The sequence below is a fragment of the Podarcis cretensis genome, assembly GCF_951804945.1.
Source record: "Podarcis cretensis genome assembly, chromosome: 8".
In the NCBI taxonomy this organism is placed as follows: domain Eukaryota; kingdom Metazoa; phylum Chordata; class Lepidosauria; order Squamata; family Lacertidae; genus Podarcis; species Podarcis cretensis.
The window spans coordinates 83,526,640-83,544,896 of record NC_137177.1 but is presented as its reverse complement, the minus strand read 5'-3'; the positions used below and the strand labels follow the sequence as shown (position 1 = coordinate 83,544,896).

The 18,257-nt window shown below is 50.9% G+C and overlaps 1 protein-coding gene across 4 annotated transcripts in view; it reads left to right on the top strand.

The window, feature by feature from the left end:
• Positions 1-18,199, top strand: part of SPEN (spen family transcriptional repressor) — a 68,675-nt gene extending 50,476 nt beyond the window's left edge. For 2 of the 4 annotated variants that reach the window (XM_079986648.1, XM_079986650.1), the window contains exons 9-15: positions 782-895; positions 5,006-5,106; positions 5,808-13,692; positions 15,045-15,461; positions 15,943-16,137; positions 16,488-16,646; positions 17,032-18,199. In XM_079986648.1, coding sequence (XP_079842774.1) covers positions 782-895; positions 5,006-5,106; positions 5,808-13,692; positions 15,045-15,461; positions 15,943-16,137; positions 16,488-16,646; positions 17,032-17,163 — 9,003 coding nt within the window. In that variant the 3' untranslated portion in view covers positions 17,164-18,199. The remainder of the gene's footprint in view (positions 1-781; positions 896-5,005; positions 5,107-5,807; positions 13,693-15,044; positions 15,462-15,942; positions 16,138-16,487; positions 16,647-17,031) is intronic. The other 2 variants (XM_079986651.1, XM_079986649.1) reach the window with 1 other exon arrangement.
• Positions 18,200-18,257: the final 58 nt, after the last annotated feature.

Sequence of the window (18,257 nt, the reverse complement as noted above, 5' to 3'; positions counted from 1 at the left end):
CTCTTCCTCCCCTGCCCCCCCTTTGCAAAACTGGTGACTCCCCCTAGAATTGTGGGTGCATGGCCCACTTCAGTGACAGGGCTCAGATTAGTCTCCAGAAGTTGTCTTATGGCTCCCATTCTAAATGCAGAGGCAACTGACTTCTCCTGCCTCCCCCAATGCCTTTAATCTCCCCTCTTCCCCCTTGCAGGTATCTCAGGTACATGCACTGAGCTGCCTTTTAATCTCTGGAGCAGAGGTTGTAGCATGTAGTCATGTAGCACCTCTGCATGAATGAATCATGCAGGGGGGTTGGACAAGCTTGAGCCAGGAATGCCTCCTGTATAATCTCTGCAGGGAGTGGGTGGGATTTTGAACTCTTGGCAGTACTTCCACAGAGCCTGCTGGTGCGTTGTGTCTCGAGCAGCACACGTTTATCTCCTTAGTGAAACTGTGGTTTCTTACACTTGTTTTTGTTCTGTTTTTTTAAACAGAATTTGTACTCTCTGGGCATAAAATTTGCAACTGCAGGGAAATAAGTAAAATACAGAAAAACAAAATAAAGGCCTACCAATGCCTCAAGCCACATGATTCTCAACCTAGAGCAGTCCCTTTCGCCCCTTTTAATTGTCTCTCTTACAAGATGCCTTGTTGCGGGGAAGGCTGAAAACGCCTCTAAATTTGGTGTTGTAACCGTATCTATTCTCCCTGCCCCTAGTTGCATTTGTTTGCTGGGACTGACGTTTCTGTCCTGTGGATGAGGCTCTTATTTTGGTTTTGTTTTGTTTTTTTGTTCTTACAGGTGGTGTTTGACCGCTTAAAAGGCATGGCTCTCGTTATCTACAATGAAATTGAATATGCACAAGCTGCTGTAAAAGAGACCAAGGGGAGGAAAATCGGTGGGAATAAAATTAAGGTCTGCAAAATTAAGTTCCTAAAGATTAGTAGTAATGATAATAAACAATAGTAAATAATAGGCCAGGCAGGGGAATTGCTTAATGACACAGAATGCTTTGCCAAAGTTTTTCTAAGATTGATTATTGTCACCCCCTCTGCCGAGTGGAGCTGTGCGGGCATCTCCAACTGCTGCTTGCAGCCTTTCCCTTCCTGTCATTTGCTTTGCTCAGTCCTTCTCCTTTCCTAAGTTCTTTGGCTGCTGGACCTTGTGCCGCTAACATCTCTGCAGCTGTAGAATTTCCTTGGCCCTCTTGGCTCACTGCATCCTTCCCAAGGAGAGATCACCTTGAGCGCAGGAGTCTTGCCTTGTGTACATGGATGTGCCAGGTGCGTTGACCTCCTGGCCTGTGCCATTTGGGGCATAGTAAAGGCATGTGCTGTGTCCCATGGTGCTTTTTCCGAGATGGAGATAAGTTCTACGTCAGAGGAAAGATGTGGTCCTTGTGGTGCATTGGGCACTGTCCAGGACGGCCTTTGAAATGTCGTCTCCTCTTGTGTTGCTTGGTTATCTGCTTCCAAATAAGACATCCTACCTGGTGTCAGGGGTGTGGGTGGGTGCTTGTGCACACTCAGTAGGATAGCCCTCCCCAACCTAGTGCCCTCCCAGTGTTTTGGACCACAACTCACATCGGCCCCAGCCAGCAGGAAGGCACCATATATATATATATTTGGGGGGGGGAGGTAGGCGGGGCAGGGGACTGCATGAAGAGGTGAACACCTTAAAGGTGCATTGTAAAGGATGAATTTAACATTGAGCCTCCTGTGTGTTAGTTCTATAGCTTGTGTGGCTTCAGTGAGTTTCATGTCTGCCTGTCCTGTTGCTGTGATTACAGAATGTCTTGCGGTGCATCCGTCTTAAACCTTTTAATTACTGGCCTTTGATTAAAATTAGCCGTTTGGGTTTTTTGACATTGTAACAGGTGTTTGAGGATTGTTTATTCAACTTCCTGAGAGAGGGATTTATTGAATCTAATTTATAGAGTTGGAAGGGACCCCTGCAGTGCAGGAACCTGAGCTAAAGCATCCATGATAGATGGCCACCCAACCTCTGCTTAAAAACCTCCAAGGGAGGAGGCTGTTCCACTGTTGAACAGCTCTTACTGTCAGATCTCAATCTCCTTTTTTGTGACTTGAAGCCATTGGTAGGAGTCCTACCTTCCAGAGCAGGAAAAAACAAGCTTCCATTTGACAACGATTTAGATATTTGAAGATTGCCATCATATCTCCTCTCAGTCTCCTCTTTTCCATGCTAAACATACCTAGCTCCTTCAACCGTCTCTCATATAAGGCTTGGCTTCTAGACCCTTGATCATCCTAGTTGCCCTCCTCTGCACACGTTCCAGCTTGTCAACATTCTTTTTAAATTGTGGCACCCAGAACTGGACACAGTATTCCAGGATTGGTCTGACCAAGGCAGAATAGAGTGGTACTATTACTTCCCTGTGACGCAGGTGGTGCTGTGGTCTAAACCACTGAGCCTCTTGGGCTTGCTGATCAGAAGGTCGGCAGTTCGAATCCCCGCAATAGGGTGAGCTCCCGTTGCTCGGTCCCTGCTCCTGCCAACCTAGCAGTTCAAAAGCGTGGCAAAAAGTGCAATTAGATAAATAGGTACCGCTCCAGAGGGAAGGTAAACGGTGTTTCCGTGCGCTGCTCTGGTTTCGCCAGAAGCGGATTAGTCATGCTGGCCACATGACCCGGAAAAACTGAGCGCCACAACCCCAGAGTCATTCGCGACTGGACTTAATTGTCAGGGGTCCTTTACCTTTTTATTACTTCCCTTGATCTAAACACATCTGTTGATGCAGCCTTTTTTGCTGCTGTATCATACTGTTGCCTCATGTTAAGCTTGTGGTCCACCAAGATCCCTAGATCCTTTTCACATGTACTGCTAGTCACTCAGGTGTCCCCCATCCTATATTTGTGCATCTGGTTCTTCTGTCTAAGTGCAGAACCTTACATTTATCCCTATTGAAATTCTTTTTGTTAGCTTGCACCCAGTTCTCCAATCTGTCATTTTGAATTTTGATTCTGTCTTCTGTGGCATTAGCTACTGCTCCCAGTTTTCTGTCATCTGCGAATTTGATGAGCATCGCCTCAATTCCTTCATCCAAGTCGTTTATAAAGACGTTGAACAACAGGCCCAGGAGAGAACCCTGCGGCACCCCACTTGTCACTTTTTCCCAGGATGAGAAACCAAAAATGAGTACTCTTTGGGTTCAGTCAGTCAACCAGCTACAAATCCACCTTGTTCAACCCACATTCTACCAGCTTCCTCGCAAGAATATTGGGGGGGGGGGGGTGTTAGTCAAAAGCCTTACTGAAATCAAGATACACTATGTCCACAACATTTCTCTGATCCACCAAGTTTGTAATTCCATCAAAAAAAGAAATCAGGTTGTTCTGGCATGACATATTTTTGAGAAACCCATGCTAGGTCTTAGTAATCACAGCATCCTTTTCTAAATGACCGACTCTTGAATTATCTGTTCTAGGACCTTCCCTGGTATTGATGTCAAGTTCACCAGTTGGTAGTTACCCGGGTCTTCCTTTCCCCCCTTTCTAAGGAAGGAGACAACATTTGCCCACCTCCAGTCTGTAGGGACCTCACCTGTTCTCCAAGATTTCTCAAAGATCATAGACAAAGGCTCTGAAATTACATCCACAACCTCCTTTAGTATCCTTGGATGCAGCTCATCAGGCCCTGGAGATTTGAATTCATTTAAAGTAACTAGGTGTTCCCTAATACCTCTTTTCCTATCTTGGGACACAGCTCCCTCCTTACATCATTTATTCTGTTATCACCAGGTTCAGCATCACTTTCCTTTTGGGTGACAACAGAGGCAAAGTAGGTGTTGAGTTGTTCCACCTTTTCTCTTGTCTTCTCCAAGGAGAGGATCCGCCACTTCCTTGTTCTTCTTACTTTGGACATAGCCAAATAAACCTTTTTAATTATTTCTAACCTTCCTTGCAAGCCTAAGTTCATTCTGAGCTTTAGCCAGCCTGACTTTCCCCCTGCAACTGTTGGAATCACACCCAGTAGTTCCTTAAGCTTTTTGAAAATTGGCCTTTTTAAAATCCAGAGTGTGTGTCCGACTACACAGTTCCCCCTTGCCTCTGTATCACGAAAGCCAGAAGAACATGATCACTTTCTCCCAAGTTTCTTTGTACTTCCACTTTGTCGATCAGTTCCTCTTGATGATCCCCTTGATGCTTCTTCCACCTTCTGGGAAATTAAATTGTCGGAGAGGCAATGGAGGAATTTGTTGGACCTTGCATTCTTGGCAGAGTTAGAGTCCCAACATATATCACGGAAATTGAAGTTCCTCTCTTCCTCTTCGGTCTATTCCTTTTGAACAGGTTATACCCTACAATTCCTACATTCCAGTCATGAGTCTCAAGCCACCAGTTTTCAGTAATGCCTACCAGGTCGTATTTGCTATCCTGTGCTAAAAGCTCCAATTCATCTTGCTTGTTTCCCATACTCTGTGCATTTGGGGATTTAGTATCTGTGGATTTAGTATTCTGGGTTTGGCTTGCTGTGTAAGATTGACCAGAGGCATTTTAATTGTAGTTCTTGGGAAAAGCAACAGTAACAGCAAGAACAAGAACAGCGTCTCACTAGTTATACATGCATTCATAATTAGCTCGTGATCCTTTTGACTAAAATCATACAGAAAAATCACTCTCATATTAACATGTTGAAGGTTATCAGTGGCTAAATGCACCCTGTCTTTCCCAACTTCCTTATGATATTCTCAGATGTATCTCGCCATTGCTGAATTGGCCCAGCATGGTTGCTGTTCTTTTTTCATAATGTGTATGGCATTATGATACTTCCATACCCACATCTAAGCTGTGAAGTACCATATTCTATTAAAACTAGCTTCTACATTAAAACCCACCAGCAAGCAAAGTTCTCCTCATCTGATGGTTTAATGGGGTGGGGGCACTTTTAATCATGTCACAGATCTGCTCTCCTTTCCCTGTGTCTTAAATGCAGATGATGAACTGTTTTTCATAATTGAGTGTTATTGGGAGTAACGGGCCCTTAAAAATTCTTGTTTTTCAGGTGGATTTTGCAAACCGTGAAAGCCAGTTGTCATTCTATCAATCTATGGAGAAAACGGGTCAAGATATCAGAGACTTCTATGAAATGCTGGCAGAAAGAAGGCAAGTGTCCCTGATGTCTTTACAGCAGCCCAACATGGGTCTCTGGAGGTTGGGTGGATCTACCCAGCAATTCATAATTCAAGTTTTTTGGCACTTTTCCTGCCGTCATTTTAATTCTTTTTGGCTTTTTTATTTTTACAATGGATATCCAAAATACCATTGTGAGTTGGGGAAGGGGTTAGCAGCCAGTAGCAATTCTGTTTAAATGACTGCAGCTCATAACCAACAGGGGGACATTTTGAGGGAGAGGCCCAGAGTGCTGTCTCACGGTGTACATTGGACCAAGAGACATGGATGATGAGGGAGCTGCTGCAGTGACCTGCAACACCTGTGCCATGTTGGCCTTCCTTCCTGAGAATGTGCAGAATTGCACCTGCAACAGATATCGCCCAGCCCTGCCAGACACATTCCATATATAGCAAGGGACTACGAGATTCTGGGCTGGAAGCAGAAGGGCCTTAGAGCAGAAGTGTTTTTTTCCCATCACTCATTCCTGCTGAAGGTCATGGCTTAGGAAAAGCCTCTGAAGCCTCTCTTAGCGGGGGGGGGGGGGGGCTATTGAACTAAAGGATCAGCTGCCTGCTTAGAAAATAGCTGTTCTTTTTGTCTTTTGATTGAACCTGTAGCTACAGTAGTCGAGCTGTATATGGTGGTCTTGATCTGGGGAGAAGCTGACTTTTTTATGTTCCTGGGTTTGGCAGGGATGAAAGGAGAGGATCTTACGACTATGCTGCTGACCGTACCTACTATGAGGCTGTTCGCACCCCAGGAACATATCCAGAAGATCCTCGGAGAGAATATCCAGCCCGTAGCAGGGAGTTTTATGCTGACTGGGATCCTTACCAAGCAGAGTATTACGACCCACGGTATTACGACGACCCACGGGAATACAGAGATTACAGGGGTGACCCTTACGAGCAAGACATAAGAGAGTATAGTTACAGGCAACGGGAGCGGGAGCGATTTGAATCAGACCGGGACCGGGACCATGAAAGGAGGCCCATTGAAAGGAGCCAAAGCCCAGCTCACTCCCGACGGCCCCAAAGCCCTGGAGCATCTCCGTCCCAGTCAGAGAGGCTGCAGAGCGATTCTGAGCGGAGGATCTACAGCCGGTCCTCGGAGCGGAGTGGCAGCTGCAGCTCCCTCTCCCCACCCCGCTATGACAAGCTGGACAAAGCCCGCCTCGAGCGTTACACAAAAAGCGAGAAGCCCGAAAAAGAGCGGGCCTTTGAGCAAGAGAGGACGGACAAAGACAAGCGCCTGGTAAGGAAGGAGAAACCAGAAAAACTTGAAAAGGATAAAGCGGAGAAGCAGAAACGGAGGGCCAAAAATCATTCTCCCAGCTCTCAGTCGTCGGAAACAGACCCAGAAACCGAACGGGAGCCCACCCCTGAGAAGGTCAAAGGCAGCAGCAAAGGGAGTCGGGAGAGAGCAGATAAAGAAGGAGCTGCGAAGAACCGTCTGGAGCTGATGCCATGTGTCGTGTTAACACGAGTCAAGGAAAAGGAAGGGAAAGTAATCGAACAGCCTGCTTTGGAAAAGCTGCGTGGGAAGCAAGAAAACGACACACTCAAGTCTCCTTTGCTTGAACAAAAAATGCAGATTTCTCAGGCAGACCAAACCAAGTCAGAGCAGCTGAAACTTGAACCCGCCCGAGTGAAAGTGCCAAAAGAGAAGGTGCTTGCCAGTCACATCGAAGTGGTCGAAAAGGATGCAAAGCTGAAGCCTAAGAAGCACCTGAAGGCAGAGCTGCCTAGTGAAGTGACTAACCCAGTAGATCTAGAAAAGCTGGAAGCTCGCAAAAGACGCTTTGCGGACGCAAACCTCAAGCCAGATAAGCAAAAAATGGACTTTAAAAGGAGTGGTCAGGAGGAGGAGGAAGCGCGTGTGGTTTTGAAAAAGCCGATTGAGTTAACAAGTAGTGAATCTGAGAGAAAGCCCTTGAGGAAAGAGACTCTTAAAAGGGAATCCAAGAAAACCAAGCTGGAGAGGCTTGCCTCAGTGACCAGCCCCAAAGAAGCTCAAGAGCCAGCCAGTATTTCTCTGGGGATTGGTTTACGGCCCAGTTTAGAGCTGCAGGCTAGGCTGGGGGAGCTCCTTGAGGAACCTGGGGAAGCCCCTGAGATCCCTGTAAGGAAGGTCAACTCCATCAAATTGCAGCACAAGCATACACAGCTGTTAGATGACCAAGGAATTGAGCGAGAGGACACATGGAAAACCTACTGCAGTCTTCCCGAAGAAGTGCCCGACCACAAGCTAGCTCAAGAGAAGCCTCCATCATCCGATATTGAGGAGAAGATTCCCATTGACATTGATCACACACAGAGTTATCGGAAGCAAATGGAGCTGAGTCGCAGGTTGAAGCAGCAAATGGAAATGGAAATTGCAAAGCACGAGAAGTTTGGCAGCCCAAAGAAAGATCTTGATGAGTATGAGAGGCGTAGCCTGGTACATGAAGTGGGGAAACCCCCGCAAGATGTGACAGACGACTCTCCTCCCAGCAAGCGGAAGAAATCCTCTGACGCTTTCGACTTTGAAATTAGCACAAAGAGAGAGAGAAACTACAGGAGCTCTCGGCAGGTGAGCGAGGACTCCGAAAGGACGGCCTGTTCCCCTAGCCTCAGGCTCTTCCCTTTCCATGAGGATGAGGAGATGCTGGAGTCCCCGAGGCTGGTGCCTGTGAAAGAAACCAAAGAGTCACCTAAAATGGATGAAAAGGGTCCTCCATATTCTAATGTCGCTGTAAGGGAGGATTCTTTGAAATTTAACCCCTACGACTCCAGTCGAAGAGAGCAGATGGTAGAAATGGCTAAAATAAAATTATCTTCTGTGAGTTGTGAGGAGGAATTGAACCGATGGGAGTCCCAAGTGAAGCAAGAGCCTGGGAGGGTGGACATCACCTTCCCAAGCAGCATTGTCAAGAGAGATGGCATAAGGAAGCGGTCAATACGGGATCTGGAGCCAGGAGAGGTGCCTTCGGACTCTGACGATGACGGCGATAATAAAGCCCATTCTCCAAAAACCCCTTCGTTGCTGGAGAGCTCCAGGTTGTCTTTTTTATTACGGGACAGGGAAGAGAAACTTCGTGATCGAGAGGAGAGGCTGCCAACCTCTTTGGAAAGGAACAAGTTTTATTCCTTTGCATTGGACAAGACAATCACTCCCGACACAAAGGCCTTGCTTGAGAGAGCCAAATCTCTCTCATCCTCCAGAGAAGAGAACTGGTCTTTCCTTGATTGGGACTCGAGATTTGCTAATTTTAGGAACAATAAGGACAAAGAGAAAGTGGATTCTGCTCCAAGGCCTATCCCCTCATGGTATATGAAAAAGAAGAAAATCCGAACCGATTCTGAAGGGAAGCTGGATGATAAGAAGGAAGACCACAAGGAGGATGAGCAAGAGAGGCAGGAGCTCTTTGCCTCGCGCTTCCTGCACAGCTCCATCTTTGAGCAGGACTCGAAGCGCCTGCAACACTTGGAAAGGAAAGACGAAGACCTTGACTTCCTCTCTGGTAGATTGTACGGCCGGCAGGCATCCCTGGATGGGAACATTGGCATGTCAGACTTTGTGCCAGAGCCAGTGGTTCTCTTCCACAGCAGGTTTGTGGAGCTCACAAGAATGCAACAAAAAGAAAAGGAGAAAGACCAGAAGCCCAAAGAAGCAGAAAAGCAGGAGGAGAAGGAGAGTCAGCCCAAAAGCCCAGAAGCAGCTGCGCCTGAGGACAAAGTGGCAGAGCATAAGCATCTGCTTTCAGTTGGGCCATTTCCAGCTGCTCTTGTACTCCAAGAACCAGGGCCAGCCATGCCGGAAAAGGTCACGAACGAGAAGTTGCCGGTCATTGCACCCTCTTTGAGAGAAGAGAAGCCTCTGCCTGAACTTGGTCCTGTGGCTGAAGAACCAAAGCCTCTTCCAGAACTCCTTGCTGCTGTCAAAACTGAACCACCTGAGCATATGGAAGCACCGCCAGGAATAGACAGCAACAAGGACCCTGCTCTTTCTGCAGCAACTCCTCCTGAGGAAGACTCGGTATCCCTAGTGCACCCTTCCTATTTGGACACAAAGCCACCCACGCCCGGATCTTCCTTCTCTCAAGCGGACATCTGCACAGATCCAGAACCTGAAATAATCCCACCACCACCACCACCACTCAAACCAGCAGCAAGGTCCGAGGAACTGCCTGAGCTGAAAGAAGAAAATGTTTCACCATCTCTGAACTCTGAGGCTGGTGCAGGGCAGAAAGCAGAGCCAGCTGTGGAGGTCCTGCCTCCAGTCTCCGACACGGAGATGGAAGCCGAACCACTTGTTGTCATCAAAGACAAGAAGCCGAACAAGAATAAACGTTCCAAAAACTCTGTCCAGACTTCGGTTGCAAACGTTGCAGAGAAGCCTGTCACAAGAAAGAGTGAAAGGATTGACCGCGAGAAACTTAAAAGGTCGGGCTCTCCCCGCGGGGAAGCACTGAAGGTGGAAACAGAGAAGGTTTCGAGAAACGCTGCTAAATCTCCAAGTGCTGCACCAGAGCCAGAAAACCCAGAGCCTAGCTTGCCAGTGGGCAGGACAAGGCGCAGGAATGTGCGGTCAGTTTATGCCACCACAGGGGACCATGAAGGTCCATCGCCTATGAAGGATACTCTGGAGGTCACCAGATCTACCAGGAAAAGGGTTGAAAGGGAGCCACCAGACTCTGCCTTGACTCCAACCCCTCCAAGAAGAGGCAGGCCTCCCAAATCCCGTCGCAAGCCTGAGGAGGAAGTCTCTCCTGTGAAGGCTGAACCAGCCCACCAAGAGGTAGAAGAAGCAGAATCGAAAGAGATGGTGGAAGTCCCGAAACCCGTGGAGGGGTGGAGGTCACCCCGATCCCAGAAGCTGGCACACAGCCACTCTCTAGCAGCCAGCACTCCTCAAGCCAAGAAAGGGGGGAAGAATGAGCCGAAGGCGGAGAATTTGGTGGAGCCAGAAGAGCTCCCTGACCTCTCTGGCCAAGGCTCGAATGGAAGTGAAAACGGTAACAAACCCAAGGTGGAGAAAGAGCCTCTTCTGAGTGACCAGAAGCGAGAGAGGAAAGACGTTGAGCTGGAGAAAAATGTCCCTGAAGCCTGCACCATTGAGATTGTGGAAAGAAAGCCTGTCTCTGAGAGAACTCCAAAGTCCAAACGTGGAAGATCCAGGAACGTCAAGGCTGTCGATAAAGCCTCCTTGATGAAGAGCTTGAAAAGCGTTGAAATCCGGCTTAATGTGGATGAAGTCAAAGGTGCTTTGCGGCCCAGCGAAGAGGACACGGAGCCTGTGCCGGCATCGTCCCCCAAGAACAAAAGTCCCCGGAAGGAAGACAAATTGTCACCCCATTTCATAAAGACAGAGGCAGAAGACCCCTTCCAGGAAGCAGAGAAAGATCTGGCTTGTGAGCCGACACAGTCTCCTGAAGCAGACCAGCTGGCCAAGCAGATCGAATTGGAGCAGGCCGTGGAGAACATTGCAAAGCTCACCGAAAGCCAGACGATTGCAGCCTACAAGGAACAGGCGGCTGAAGTGTCAGATGTTCGCCCGGAGGAAGACGGGGACAAGCCTGCTCATCAGGCCAGTGAAACAGAACTCGCTGCTGCCATTGGCTCCATCATCTATGACATCTCTGGAGAGGCCGAAAGTTTCCCTGCTCCGCCAACATATCCTACCGAATCTGAATCGGAAATGCCCGCAGAACCGTTGGTGCTGCCACCCGCACGAGAAGAGATGGAGCCTGAAACTGATCAAGCCGTGAGCAATATCTTGGAGTCAGAAGCCACTTCAGTTGAGCCGCCTGCCCCACCAGGCCCTGGCACTACCCCAGAGGCAGACTCTGCCAAAGAGGCGGAGGTGAGTGTGAGCGAATCCTCCAATTCGGCACAAGAAGCAGAAACCTTGCAAGAGGCTGACATGGCTCGGAAGGAACGGGGCCGCCAGAAAACCACCCGGCCGAGGCGCAAGCGGAGCACAAGCAAGAAAGGAGATACAGCAGCAGAACCGAGGAGTGTTGAGCCCGAACGAGTACAAAGCAAATCTCCAGTGGCCAACGAGGTTAAAGGGAAGTCAGAAGGAGCCTCGAAAGAAGAGAGTCAAGAGAAAAGCTCTCCTTTGGCTTCCCAGCCAGGTCCCCCTGATGCCAGCAAGGCTGCACCCCTGGAGGGGGCTTCTCCAGAACCTCCTGTGGCAGACAGCACCCCCCTGCCCAAAACAGTGGACCTGCTCTCTCCATCGGTTCCTGTTGAAGAGGTGAGCCAGAGCGCCTTCAAACTACAGCCGGGGGCTGACAGTGCTCCAGTGACTCCTCCACCAGGCACCCCCAATACACCTCTGCCAGCAGCAGCCCCATCTTCAGCTGCAGCAAAGCCTGTCTCCGCTGGGTCTGCCCCCCTTCACTCCAGCACAGCAAAGGTGACTGAGTGGATTGTGAAGCATGAGGAGGCCCGGGCCCGCTCCACCCCACCGCCGGCTCTCCCCCCTGACACAAAGGCATCGGATATAGACACAAATTCCAGCACTCTGAGGAAAATATTGATGGAGCCCAAGTACGTCTCTGCAACCAGCGTGGCATCAACAACGCATGTCACGACTGCCATAGCTGAGCCTGTGAGTTCACCTCGTTTGGTAGAGGAAGATCCTCCACACCCTCCGGCAGAGGTTGTCCGGCCTGGATCAGAAGACAAGCCAGCTGTCCCAGCCATGAATGCTTTGGAGCCGCCAGTTGCAGAGGCCCCAGTTTTCACCGAGAAAGAGAAGGTCATCACTGTCATTGCTCCCAAGGCCACTTCTGTGATAAGCAGGATGCCCCACAGCATTGACCTCGAGGAAACCCCGCGGATAACTCTGGTGAAGCAAGCACCCCAGACGTGCCTAGTCAACGCCCTCTCGCCAAAATACAAGCAGAGGCCAAGTACCAATGACAACAGCCGGTTCCATCCGGGATCCATGTCCGTCATTGAAGATCGGCCGGTGGAGACAGGGTCCAGCCCCGGTCTTCGCGTCAACACATCAGAAGGCATCGTGCTCCTGAGCTATTCCCAGCAGAAGACAGAAGGCCAGCAGCGGATCACAGCAAAGATCAGCCAGATCCCCCCAGCAAGTGCAGTTGACATTGAATTCCAGCAGTCGGTGTCCAAGTCCCAGATCAAGCAAGAGCCTCTTGGCCCCTCTCAGCCAATCCCAAAGGGCTCTCAGACGCCAACGGGGTACGGGAGTGTCTCAGCCCCATCGTCCCTTGTGCTGGGAGCTCAGCAGTACAGCCCTTCCCCTGTACTTTCCTCCATTAAGCAGGAACGGGGCAGCTTGGAAAAATCTGAGCCCCTGCACCTCTCTGTCCAGGCACCCACTTCTCAGTCGGGGCCAGTCAAAGTCCTTTCCCAGTCTGCCAACACTCCATCCATCCTCGTCCACAACCAGATGGTGCTCCCACAGAGCCTTGCTTCTTCCACCAACAAAAAGCTTCCAGACCCAGGTGCCCTGAAAGTAGAGACCAAGACTCTTCAGCCGTCGAGCTTGAGCCCCGGGGTTGGGCCTCATCACCCCTCCTTGTCTAGCAAGATTCACCCAGAGGCCAATCATGTGAGTGCAGGGCCCAGCACCCCAGCAGAGCGGGTGGTGTCTCACTTGGGGGTCACAAAGCAGGAGCCCCTCTCTCCACGGACAAGTGGGCACTCTCCGTCTCCCTTCCCAAGGGCTTGTCATCCGGGTGGCCCTTCTTCCCCAGCCCTGTCTGGAAACAACTCCATGCTAGGGATCCAGGGGTCTCCTTGCCCTGGGATCCCGGTGCCTCAATACATCTCCAGCATGCACCCCGAGCAGTCTGTGATCATGCCCCCGCACAGCGTCACCCAGACGGTCTCCCTGGGGCACCTCTCGCAAGGGGAGGTCAGGATGAACACCCCTCCTCTGCCAGGCATGCCTTACAGCATCCGTCCTGAAGCGCTTCACTCCCCAAGGGCGGCTCTGCAGCCGCAGCGATCCAGCACGCCACAGCCAGCCCCCATCCGAGAGATCGTCATGCCACCTCTGTCTTCCCAGCATTCCTCAGAAGAGGAGATGCACTACCACCACACGGTGTGCCGCGGGTCCGCCCCCGTGCAGTCGGACGTGCTCGTCATGCAGCCAGACTACCGCTTGCACCCCTCCGGCATTCGGCTCGACCAGTACAACGTGCCCCGGGATGTGCGGATGATGATGCACCCGCACATGGCTGCAGTGGGAGGCGACCACCACCCAGAGACCCGGCAGTCCCGCACGCCGGAAGGGAGGTCTGTGAAGACGCCCCCCGCCACAAAGACTCTCCCGTCAGGCAAAGAGGCACCCAAGGCCTCTGAAGTCAAGATGGCTCACTCCCCCCACAGTGAGCCCCGCCTCCTCAGCGGCCAGCTGCCAGGACTGCCTCTGACGCAACCAGTTGTCGTCCCTCACGGCGTGCAGATCATGCACCCGGGGGGCACCTCTTTCCACGATTACAGGACGGTCTACGGGGACATGAGGAGCTACCACCCAGCGGCTCAGCTAGGTCATCCTCAGTTTTCCGGGGCATCGCCAATCGGGCTGCCTTCTCGGAGTATGACCCCCTCTCAGGTAAGCCAAAAGCACTGGGATCAATAGGTGGGATGCTTCAGTGTCTTGTACCAGCTTGGAGACTAGTAGCATTTAGGATGGCATCATAAGCTTTTGTGGACCAGGTTCCATGTCTCCAGGTGTCATAGTAATTGATAAAAATGCAGTCTGCAAAATTCAGTTGGGGCTAAAATGTGTGCAAAAAAGAAAATCTTGTTCATGCAAGCTGCTTATGCCATCGTGAAGCGGGTTCCTCTTTAACTGAGGTCCCTGATGTTGGCTGTGGGAACCACAGCACCTTCAAACTCCTCTTGTGGTGCGTGCTAAGGCTCCCGTGCCTCGTGTGTGTGTGTGTGTGTGTGTGTGTGTGTGTGTGTGTGTGTTTGGAGGGGGGGGTTGTCTGCTGTGTTTTTATTTTGAGGTGTGTGGAGTTTTCCCCATCTAGTTGTTTTGGGGGCAGGGAAGTAATCTGAGCATCACCCTTCTTTCTTCTGCGAAATCAGTATTTTGTGGTACCCACAACAGTATCAAAAGTGCCCCTGGGCCCCAAAAGGTTAGGGGTCCCTGTGTTGCAAGACTGGCTGTTGTGTTTGCTGCAAGAGACCCAGGTGGGAATTGGCTCCTCTTCTTTAACGTGCCCAGAATCAGATTCCTTCCTCTCCACAGCCTGGGAGTTTCTCTGCCTTCCCGTCTGCCTTGGGAGTAGGGTGTGCATCTTCCAGGCTGCCCTAGGCAAGGAAGTGAAATGCCACCCAGCAAGTCCCTCCTTTTGTCTTCCGTTCCCACCCCTCCTCCCAGCTTCCAAGCCTGCTCTTGGCTTGTGTATAAAAACATTTTGGGATTGATGCAGCTGGGATGTGTGTGGCAAGTTCTTGCATGGCTGGGAGGCATGTACCTCAGAAGGAAGTGGAATGTGCTAGCAGCAGCTGCCACAAGCATTTGAGGCACAGAGTAGCAGGTCACAGGGAGTGTTTTTGGGGTCCTACAGTGGTCCTTAATTTGTAGCTGTGTGGCAACAGATGTGGCGGCTTGGAAATCAGGGTCCTGGAAACCAGAGAAGGCTGCTCTGGAAACCAGAACCACTGCCGCAGAAGCAGGTTATGGCTGAGCATGCAGACATCCTTGAGGAGGAGCCATTGTTGGGAAACCCTAGGGATAGAAGCCACAAGTTTTTTTAAACCTAGAATGATAAACCTGCACTATTTTGCTTTTCTGGGGAGAGGGTGTGGTGGTGTTTCTGAGAACTTTGGAGTTTGCTGCTCCTTTGCTGCCTGCCAGAGCCCTCTTTCAGAGCACAGGCACAAGGAAGGCAGGACCAGACCAGGGTTTCCTCCTCTTCCAACGTGCCCCCATTTTGTCTTTGCGCCTCTCAGGGTCTGCCAGAAGGGGAACACACCCACCCCAGCCAGCCAGCGCATAGCAAGACTCCCCAGCACACCCAGGAGCCCAAGGGAGCCCAGGCGGCCGGAGGACCAGACCCCACGCACCACCCAGTGGCTGTCAACCGGCACGTCCAGCAGATTGACCCCCACTTGCACCTTCAGCGCAGCCAGGCGGACGCAGGCCAGACCTCCTACCCGTCTCCCGTCGCTATCTCTGTCAAACAGGAACTCCCATCCCCACATCAGGCCCCAGTGCAGAAGCCAGCGCTCTTTATCCCAACCACCTCGGGGCCTGGGGCTCCTCCGGGGCTGCCCCTCTCCCGGCCCGAGCCCCAGTCGGTGCTCAAGCAAGACCTTGCACCTCATCCTGTTTCCCAGAGACCGGTGGACATGGTCCAGCTGCTGACCGTGAGTTTTCTGTGCTGGCTTTTGATTGAATTATTGTTGGTAGGAGGTTGGGGAGGGGTGCAGATGGCGGGGGGAGGCCTGGTGATGAACACTCAGTTGGGAAAGGGGGTGCAAGTAGGAAGCAAGGGGCTGGTTGTGAAGGAGGAGGGTCCTGAGTGGGCCACAGAGGCTGGGCTCTGGCAGTGAGGCACTCGCCAATCTTGCACCCCTCCCCAAGGGCCGCATTCTCTTCCAGGCAACTTCCTGGGGGCCGCATGTCACCAATGGGCAGGGCCAGAGGCAAATGTGCATGGGACAAGGATACATTTCAGCTGGGCAAAAACATGATGGGTTTGGGGGGTACATTTGGTGGCTGGGCCTGAGGTCGTCCCCTCCAACTCTGCCCTGCTTCCTTGCAGTTATTCCATGGCTTTCGCCATTCACACTGAAGTGTTCGTTCTCTCTCTCTCTCTCTCTCTCTCTCTCTCCCCCCCATTTGCAGAAATACCCCATTGTCTGGCAGGGGCTCCTGGCCTTGAAGAACGACACGGCGGCCGTCCAGCTGCACTTTGTCTCTGGCAATAACGTCCTGGCACACCGCTCCCTGCCAGCCCCAGAAGGGGGACCTCCCCTGAGGATTGCTCAGCGCATGAGGCTGGAAGCGTCGCAGTTGGAGGGTGTAGCACGCAGGATGATGGTAAATGGCTGGAGCAAGAGGCTCCTTCCAAGGAGGGTCTCGCGCCCGCTGAATCTGCTTGGCACGTCTGCCTTGGATTCCAGCTGCTCAAAGCCTCTGTGAGACCAGGCTTCAGAGGCCTGTTCAATCTGCAGCAGAATTGCACATTGCAGGACTGAGCATGGCTGCGTCCTGTGGGGAAAGCAGGGGTTGTTCATCAATGCACATGAAATTACCTGTCGGGTGTTGATGGATGTGCTTTTGCAGGTGCCTGGAGTATATGGCGCTGGGTCCTTGGGAATGCAGGGATGGGGCAGCAAAGCACGTGCACATGAGATGCGCTCTTCAGGGGGTCTTGTCCTGCCTTCCAGGTGGAGAGCGACTATTGCCTGCTGCTGGCCTTGCCTTGTGGACGAGACCAAGAGGATGTTGTGAACCAGACGGAGTCGCTCAAGGCAGCCTTCATTAGCTACCTGCAAGCCAAGCAAGCTGCTGGCATCATCAATGTTCCCAACCCCGGCTCCAACCAGGTATGGGGAAGGGAGAGAAAGATGGGCTCGTTTTCTCCCCATAATGTGTTTAAATTATGTGAGGACTTATTTAGCTGTTGTTAGAATGCAGTGCCTGAGCATATGCAGAACGCATTTCCCTCACCACTGTGTGAACTTAATGAGACATACCCACCACATCTCTCCCGCTCCCCAACTTTGCTTTGTTCTTTTGGGGATGTCACAGCTGAACTTGTGAGGCAGCAGCAAGGTGGAGCCTGTTGAGTTCGAATCACAGGAGCCCAGGCCTTTCAGCGCAAGCGGCTGAGGGTCTGCCCTTTTGTGCTCCTGCTTGGGGCGAGTGTGTTGGCCATTGAGAGCTTGTGTGGTCACCCTTTCCCTCCCCTTTGTGTTTTTTCTATTCCAGCCTGCCTACGTCCTACAGATCTTCCCACCCTGTGAGTTCTCCGAGAGTCACCTCTCCCGTCTTGCCCCAGACCTCCTTGCCAGTATCTCAAACATCTCTCCTCACCTGATGATTGTCATTGCATCGGTCTGAGTGGCTTAGTTACGGACTTCTTTCTCCAAGGCCCTACAGCAAAAACAGAGAGACAGTGAATGACGAAGGAAGGGAGGATGGACGGAAGGGATTGGACCCTCCTGCCCGAAACTCTGGCTTTGTAGTGGCCACCATTCTACCTTGTATGTTTACATATTGCTCTAGTGAAGACGGACACCTGAGGCACTTCAACGAGGCAGACTGGTCCTGGGAGCTGGTGCCTCCTTGTGGGGGAAATGAAAGGAAGGCTATTTTTTTTAACTTACGAAATAACTTAAAAACAAAAAAAGGAGGAGGAACCAGAACTGCCTTTGCACTAAATCAGTGACTTTGGACCTTTGCACAGTTAAAGATTTGTTGTGGCGTTCAGGGTGGATGTCTCGATACTCGCACGAACTTGCGTTGTGGACTCAGAAAACGCAGGACCTGGGAACTTCCGCTCCAGTCTGTGGGTCAAGGAGCATTTCACGATGTGTCTCCCCACTCCTTCTCCCGGATGACCCCACGCGCTGCCCCCCTCCCCCAATGCTGCAGTTGCCTCCTCTTCCTCCTCCATCATCTGGGATGTACAGTTTACACTGAAGCAAAGCAAAACACAAAAGGGAGAGAACTATTTTCCTTCCTGGTGGGATATGCAGGACTCTGTGGGTGTGTGTACATAGAAATATATATATATATATATAATATATATATATATAAATATATAATACTGACTTTAAAAAGAAATCTGATCCCCACAACATACTTTTTTTTAATCTGTGCCAAAAAATGTGTTTTCAGAGAAAATCTTATTTTCATACTCAAGACTTTGTATTTGTCACTCATTTGTAAGTGTGCTTCATTTAGACATTGCCGCCTCCTCCCCGCCTCTCCCTGTTCCTTCACATGTGGAAGTGTTATACACTTGTACAGACTTTTTATCTCCTCCTCCTCCTGTCCTTGTCGTCCTAACAATTAATTTATGGAAATGTTTTCTCAGCGCCGTTTTGTTTTGTGTGTCCATTGGATTACAAACTTTATTAAAAAATACAAGACATTCCAGTCTTTGGTGTGCTGTGTGCAGCTGACCGGGGGAACTGCAGTTTATTTATTTT